Consider the following 7,175-nt stretch of genomic DNA (forward strand, 5'->3'; position numbering starts at 1 on the left):
CCCACTGCTCATGTCCACACGCTTGTTGACACCCTTGCCTGCACACACACTCTGGGTGGACATCCACTCGTGTGGTCCCTGTTGGCCCCGGGAAGTCACGCTCCTCATGCCCCAACCTGTTTCCATCAGCTCAGGTCAGATCGTGGGATTCACGGAGCCCATCTCTGTCCCACCCATTGTTGCCTCATCCCCAGGTGGGAACGTTCTTTCCCTGACAACATCACACAAGTCCCCCTTTGTTCTTGGTGCTCCCATTACCTGGGAACCCCATCCTCTCCCCTGCCATCAGAACAAACTTATCTCTGGACTTCAAAGTGTGAGATCTTGTTCTGAGCCAGCCACCTCCTCCATGCCCACAGCCACGTCTCCCCACCACACCTGCCCAAAGCTACATCCATGGGTTCTCAGAGAACTTTAACCAAATAAAGGAATCTGTAGACAATCAAAGGTCACCAAGCCGAGCTCTTAAGGGTGGGTGGTGCATGTGCCTTGGGTGTGCCTTTGGAGCTTGGCGACTCTGGCAGACTTCTTGGTGCTGTCTGAGCTGGAGGCCCCAGGCCTGCATGGAGAGGCTGCATAACCTCCAGACCAGCCAAGGGAGGGGTCTGCTCTCTGATCCTGCCTCTGGCCTTGAGTGCTAGACTACAGGACGGGCCTCCATGGAGAAGCCCAGCGCCTCCAGCTCCAGGTGAGTGCCTGCTCACTGACAGGTCACCTGGGCCACCCGGGAATCAACAGGTCTCCCCTCTCTGGGGCTGAGGATCCTCCTCACCCTGCTGACTCCCCAGGTTAGAGCCCTTGGTCCCTGTCCTGCCCCCTCCTCACCCCAGACTCAGGATTCCAGGGACTCTCCCCAGGGAGGGCTTTGGGAGTCCCTTCCCCACCAGAGGTCAGCCCCAGGGAAACCTCTTTTATGAGCTCAGATTCACCCCCTGGTGCCAGGCCCCCCAGGCTGGGCCCCACCCCAAGCCTGTGGCAGGGAATTCAGTACTACAGCCAGGCCTGAGCCCTCCTTGGGATGTTCCCTCCGGATGCCCTCAGGGAAGGTGGGAATGGAGAGAAGAGTAGGGCCCTTGTAGGCCTGTCTTGGGGGTTTGACTTGATGTGACCAGGTGTGTGGAAGGGAGGAAGCACGAGGGGAAGTTTCTTCCTGGAACTGGACCCTCTGGCACCTTCTCCGTGGTGGGCCAGTGACCGTCATGGAGACCCCCCCCACTTCACCACCCAGGAAGTGGTGAGCTTGGAGACAAATGCAGACCACCCACTGCCAAGACGCCCCAACCAGCAGTGGGTGTGGGTGTTCTGAGGCCTCTCCTCAATGTAGAGCACAGTGCTCTGGCCTGGGGTCACCTGGGCGGGGGTGGGGGTGGGGGTGGTTGGGTGCACGTGCTGACCCTACCCGTCTGCCCCCAGCCCAGGGCACTGTGCTGTGGTCACCCGAGAGCTGCTCCTGGCTGCATTCGAGGACTTAAGCCAGGAGCAGCTGAAGCGCTTCCGCCACAAGCTGCGGCATGCGCCAGAAGGCAGCCGCAGCATCCCGTGGGGGCGTCTGGAGCACGCTGACGCCGTGGACCTGGTAGAGCGGTTGGTGGAGTTCTATGGGCCTGAGCCCGCGCTGAAAGTGGCCTACAAGGCCCTGAAGAGGTCTGACGTGCGAGACGTGGCGGCGCGACTCAAGGAACAGCGGTTGCAGAGTGAGCGCAGAGGGGAGGGGCATTGCCGGGGTTCCAGTACCTCCATTCCCTTCCCGCCCGTCCTGCGAGTCCAGGTCACCCCAAGCGTCCTTTTCCACTCCTGGCAAAGCGCTGGCGCAAACTCGCAGCTACTGGGGCTGGGATCCTGAGGGTGGCCCCATCCCGCTACCTAGCCCTCCCACCCTCTGTACAATCTGCGGAGCCTTACAACAGGTCTTCCTTCCAGAACTCGGCCCTGGCCCCTCGGCGCAGCTCTCCGTGTCCGGTAGGTCTCGCCCCAGCCTCAGAGCACAAGAGTCCCCGACGCCACTAGCGAGTCCCGGCAGCTGGTCCCAGGCGTAGGGGCGGGCGCTCGGAAAGCAGGGGAGCTGGGGAGACTGAGGCCTGAGCCTGCGGGGAGGGCATGGGCCCCGAGGGTCGGCTGACACTGCCTGCCCCGTCCCCGCGTCCTCGTGTCCCTGCCCCCTCCCAGAGTACAAGAAGAAATACCGCCAGCACGTGCTGCAGCTGCACGCCAAGGTGAAGGAGAGGAACGCCCGCTCCGTGAAGATCACCAAGCGCTTCACCAAGCTGCTCATCGCGCCGGAGAGCCCCGACCTGGAGGACGAGGAGCTGGGGCCCGCGGAGGAACCAGCGCCCCAGCGCGCACGGCGCTCCGACACTGACACCTTCAACCGGCTGTTTGGCAGAGACGAGGAGGGCGGGCGGCCGCTGACCGTAGTGCTGCAGGGCCCGGCGGGCATTGGCAAGACCATGGCTGCCAAGAAGATCCTGTACGACTGGGCGGCCGGCAAGCTGTACCACGGCCAGGTGGACTTCGCCTTCTTCCTGCCGTGCCGCGAGCTTCTGGAGCAGCCGGGCGAGCGCTGTTTGGCCGACCTGATCCTGGATCAGTGCCCCGACCGCGGCGCGCCGGTGCGCCAGATGCTGGCGCATCCCGAGCGGCTGCTCTTCATCCTGGACGGCGCCGACGAGCTATTGGCGTTGGGGTCCGCCGAGGCCGCGCCCTGCGTCGATCCCTTCGAGGCAAGCGGAGGGGCGCAGCTGCTGGGCTCGCTGCTGAGCAAGGCTCTGCTACCCGACGCCCGCCTGCTGGTGACAACGCGCGCCGCCGCGCCCGGGAGGCTGCAGGGCCACCTGCGCTCGCCACAGTGCGCCGAGGTGCGCGGCTTCTCAGACAAGGACAAGAAGAAGTTCTTCTACAAGTTCTTCGGAGACGAGCGCAGGGCAGAGCGCGCCTACCGCTTCGTGAAGGAGAACGAGACGCTATTCGCGCTGTGCTTCGTGCCCTTCGTGTGCTGGATCGTGTGTTCCGTGCTGAGCCAGCAGCTCAAGTGCGGCCAGGACCTGTCGCGCACCTCCAAGACCACCACGTCGGTGTACCTGCTCTTCATCGTTAGCCTGCTGGGCTCGGCGTCCCCCGCCAACGGGGCCTACGTGCAGAGCGAGGTGCGCAAGCTGTGCCGCCTGGCCCGCGAAGGCGTCCTGAGGCGCCGGGCGCAGTTCTCAGAGAAGGACCTGGAGCGACTGGAGCTGCGCGGCTCGGTCGTGCAGACGCTGTTTCTCAGCAAGAAGGAGATGGCGGGCGTGCTGGAGGCCGAGGTCGCCTACCAGTTCATCCACCAGAGCTTCCAGGAGTTCTTCGCAGCGCTGTCTTACCTGCTGGAGGAGGAGGGGCCCCCCGAGGAGCCGGCTGGCGGCGTCGGGGCCCTCCTGGGCGGGAAGGCCGAGCTGCGCGACCACCTTACGCTCACCACGCGTTTCCTCTTCGGGCTGCTGAGCGCTGAGCGGATGCGCGACATTGAGCGCCACTTCGGCTGCGTGGTCTCAGAGCGCGTGAAGCAAGAAGCCCTGCGGTGGGTGCAGGGGCAAGGCCGCTCCATGGCGGCGCCAGAGCGGACCGAGGAGACTGAGGGACTCGAGGGGGCTGAGGAGCCGGAGGAGGAGGACGACGAGGAGGAGCTCAACTACCAGCTGGAACTGCTGTACTGCCTGTACGAGACGCAGGAGGACGAGTTCGTGCGCCAGGCTCTGCGTGGCCTGCCCGAGCTGGCGCTGGAGCGAGTGCGCTTCAGCCGCATGGACCTCGTGGTCCTGAGCTACTGCGTGCAGTGCTGCCCGGCGGGACAGGCGCTGCGGCTACTCAGCTGCCGGCTGAGTGTGCTGCAGGAGAAGAAAAAGAAGAGCCTGGTGAAGCGGCTGCAGGGCAGCCTGGGAGGCAGGTGAGTCTCCGCAGAGGGCTGCCCTGTGGGTCTGATGGCGCTGTGCGAGGTGTGTGGGCGGCCTGTGGGTGTGGCACAAGTGTGCACCGAGTGCCCTCCTGGTCATGGGGACGGTGTCCACACTCAAGGCTCCTAGGGCTGTTTTTGCCCACCCTCTTGCCAAGCAGCCCCCATCTCCCCCAGGATTTTTTTCTCCATGCCCACCCTCCCAGCATTTACCTGGCTCTGGCCCAAAGCCCTCTTTCTCCCCACATTATGCTTTCTCAGCCTAAGTCCTAGAGTTCCACGCTCAATGCTCCAGGTGGCTGTGCCTGACGCACTCTCCCTCCACCCAGAACACCTTCGGCTTTTGGCCGGGCCTCGGAGCCTCGCCTGGCTCCCCCAGCTGGCCTGGGACCCCTGGACCCACAACTGCCCCACGACCACCTGCCCATGGTCTCTTCCACTAGACCCTCAGCTCCCCCAAGGCAAGGCCATGCTCCCTTTCTTACCTGACGCAGGCGCTCAGCATCTGTTAGAGAATGAATATCAGGACATGGTCAGAGGCCGGGTCCAGGGAGAGACAGACCTGCATGTATCATGCACCTGGGGAAGGGGGTGGCACGGGCCACAGAGGGCTTTCGTCTGGATTTGGAGGGGCGTGGGGGGCCAATGGGGTATATCCAGGACCAGGTAAGGAGGGAGGGGCTGGAAGGGGCCAGGTGCTCTTCACCTTCCTCTTTCCCCCAGGAATTCTGGAGGCAGCTCGAGACAACCAGCAGCCTCCCCACTGCGTCCGCTCTTGGAGGCCATGACTGACCCACACTGTGGTCTAAGCCGCCTGATGTGAGTGACCACGCCTCCTCCCGTGCCCCCCGCGGAGGGGACTCAGGGCAGTATGCCCTGGGGGTGGGGACAGCAGTGGGGCCTTGTCTGCAGGAGGCTGCGAGTCTGTGATTCTGGGGTCTGCGGCTGAGGGCACCAGACTCCACCCACAGAGAGCAGAGACAGCGTGAGGGAGGGCGCTGGCGGGGGCTCCAACCCCAGGTTAGGGCCAGTAGGAAGGAAGGTGTGGCCCTGGTTTGAGCGGGAAGCGGGGTGCGGCTAAGCCTTCTAGGGGAGGGCGATGAAGACCCGAGCGTATTTTCCTTCCCAAAGGAAGGCTGCTAAGTGCAACTGGAAACTGCTGGGCAATCCCTCTGGATTCTTAGTAGCAATGGAGGAAGGCGTTCAGGGTGCAGGTTCGGAGGCCAGGCTCCCTGGAACTCCTGGGTGACCCTGGGCAAGTCAGTCTGTCTCAGCCTCAGTTTCCTCCTCCGTAAAATGGAGCCAAAAGATTCTACCTCAGAGGGTTGATGGCCACAATTCAAAAGCTAAACTAAATACAGAAAGATATTCATGCAGCATTATTGACAATGGCACGAAAGTGGAAACAACACAACTGGCCAGCCTTTAGAGACTGACTAGACACACGAAAGGAGCCCTGGTGGCGCACTGGTTAAGCACTTGGCTGCTAACAGAAAGGTCCGCAGTTCAAAGCTGACCAGCTGATCCTTGGGAGAAGGATGTGGCAGTCTGCTTCGGTAAAGATTATAGCCTTGGAAACCCCACGAGGCAGTTCTACTCTGTCCTATATTGTCGCTATGAGTCAAAATCAACTCGACGGCAACGAGTTTGGTTTGGTTTTAGATACACTAAGGTGTGTCTGGTTAAAGCGATTGCCTGCTAACCAAAAGGTCCGTGGTTTGAAACCACCCAGGGCTCCATGGGACAAAGCTGTGGCAGTCTGCTTCCACAGAGATTTACAGCCTCGGAAACCCTACGGGTCACTTTGAATCAGAATTGACTTGACGGCAGTGGGTTTTAAGGCATGTCGAAACCTACAGTAGGTCTGTATGGGGCCATCAAAGGCCCGGGCAGGATATTGTCCTGCAGGAGGAGTGGACCATGGTGCACGGTGGGGGCAGAAGGCATGCAAACCCATGTGCTTCTTGACCGCAGGCTCTCCTGTTGCAAGCTCCCAGACATGGTCTGCCGGGACCTGGCTGAGGCCCTGAAGGCGGCCCCTGCCCTGACTGAGCTGGGCCTCCATCACAACAGTCTCAGCGACGTGGGCCTGCGGGTGCTGTGCGAGGGGCTGGCCTGGCCCAGGTGCCGAGTGCAGACACTCAGGTGAGGCCCTGCCAGGAGGGGCGGGGGGTAGGGAGGCCCAGAGCCCCTCCTGAGACTGGCCTCCCTCAGGGTGCAGCAGCCTGACCTCCAGGAAGCGCTCCAATACCTGATCGGCCTGCTCCGACAGAGCCTGGTGCTGACCACCCTGGACCTCAGTGGCTGCCAGCTGCCAGGCCCCACCATGACCTACCTGTGCTCAACCCTGCAGCAGCCAGGATGCAGGCTGAAGACCCTCAGGTGCAGGCAAGGGGCATGTTCTGGAGATGCAGCCTGTCCACCCTGGGGGGTTGGGGGGCTTTACCTGGGCCCTGAAAAGGAGCCCTGCCCAGGGACCCCCGAGGGACCACACTCAAATGCCATCTGGGAGGTCAGCCACAGAGACCCTGCCTCAGAAGTCCTGGCCCTCAGCCCCTGTCCTATTCCCAAGTCTCTGACAACCTCCCTGACTGACCAGCTATCTGTCCTGTGGGCCTTAGGTCACAGCCTGGGCCTACAGTCCCCCGACTGCTCCCCCAGTTCCGGTCCTCTGCCCCCCTCCAGCCCTGCCCGCTCCGGGCCTTGGAGCCTCGCCTGGCTGCCCCAGCCGGCCTGGGACCCCTGGCCCCACAAGGGTCCTCTGCCCTCCTGTGGGATGTGCCCCCACCCCACTCCTCAGGCCCAGGCTCTTGCCTTCTCTCCTCATTATTCCCCTAGACCCCGCCCTCTCCCCCACCTGACTACCCCTCTGTCCTGTCCACACACGACTGCAGTCTGGCCTCCGTGGAGCTGAGTGAGCACTCGCTGCAGGAGCTGCGGGCTGTGAAAATGGCAAAGCCAGGTCTGATCATCACACACCCTGGGCTGGAGGATGAAGCAGACTCTCTCGGAGGGGTCAGCAGTGCCCTCTGAGGCCCTGAAGGTCGGCTATGGGACAGCGGCTCCATAATCAGAGCCCCACATGCAGGATGTTGTGCTCAGCCTTGGGCAGCTCTTCAGAGCCCAAGTGGTCCTGGGCTGGTGGACAAAGGGACACGGACAGGCCCTGGGACATACACCTCCAGCCCTCACCCAGGGTCTCCTCCTCCCCACCTCTTCCTCTCCTGGGGCCCTCAGCCATCCGCCTTGCAGA

General features: G+C 62.7%; 1 protein-coding gene across 1 annotated transcript; it reads left to right on the forward strand.

Moving 5' to 3' along the window:
- The first annotated feature begins 659 nt into the window (after positions 1-659).
- Positions 660-6,955, forward strand: NLRP6 (NLR family pyrin domain containing 6). The gene is made up of 8 exons (XM_004389399.1): positions 660-688; positions 1,414-1,694; positions 1,921-1,959; positions 2,167-3,916; positions 4,646-4,741; positions 5,897-6,067; positions 6,137-6,304; positions 6,817-6,955. Exons 1-8 carry the CDS (start codon positions 660-662, stop codon positions 6,953-6,955), a joined length of 2,673 nt encoding a protein of 890 aa, XP_004389456.1.
- The last annotated feature ends 220 nt before the right edge of the window (positions 6,956-7,175 follow it).

Source organism: Trichechus manatus, unplaced genomic scaffold (assembly GCF_000243295.1).
Source record: "Trichechus manatus latirostris isolate Lorelei unplaced genomic scaffold, TriManLat1.0 scaffold00244, whole genome shotgun sequence".
NCBI lineage: Eukaryota > Metazoa > Chordata > Mammalia > Sirenia > Trichechidae > Trichechus > Trichechus manatus.

Excerpts from the sequence above, each read along its gene's own strand:
- NLRP6 (XM_004389399.1), top strand. The coding sequence starts at position 660 with ATGGAGAAGCCCAGCGCCTCCAGCTCCAG. Across the intron at positions 1,960-2,166 it reads GGCGCAGCTCTCCGTGTCCG|AGTACAAGAAGAAATACCGC; the intron begins GTAGGTCTCGCC and ends GCCCCCTCCCAG. Across the intron at positions 3,917-4,645 it reads CAGGGCAGCCTGGGAGGCAG|GAATTCTGGAGGCAGCTCGA; the intron begins GTGAGTCTCCGC and ends TCTTTCCCCCAG.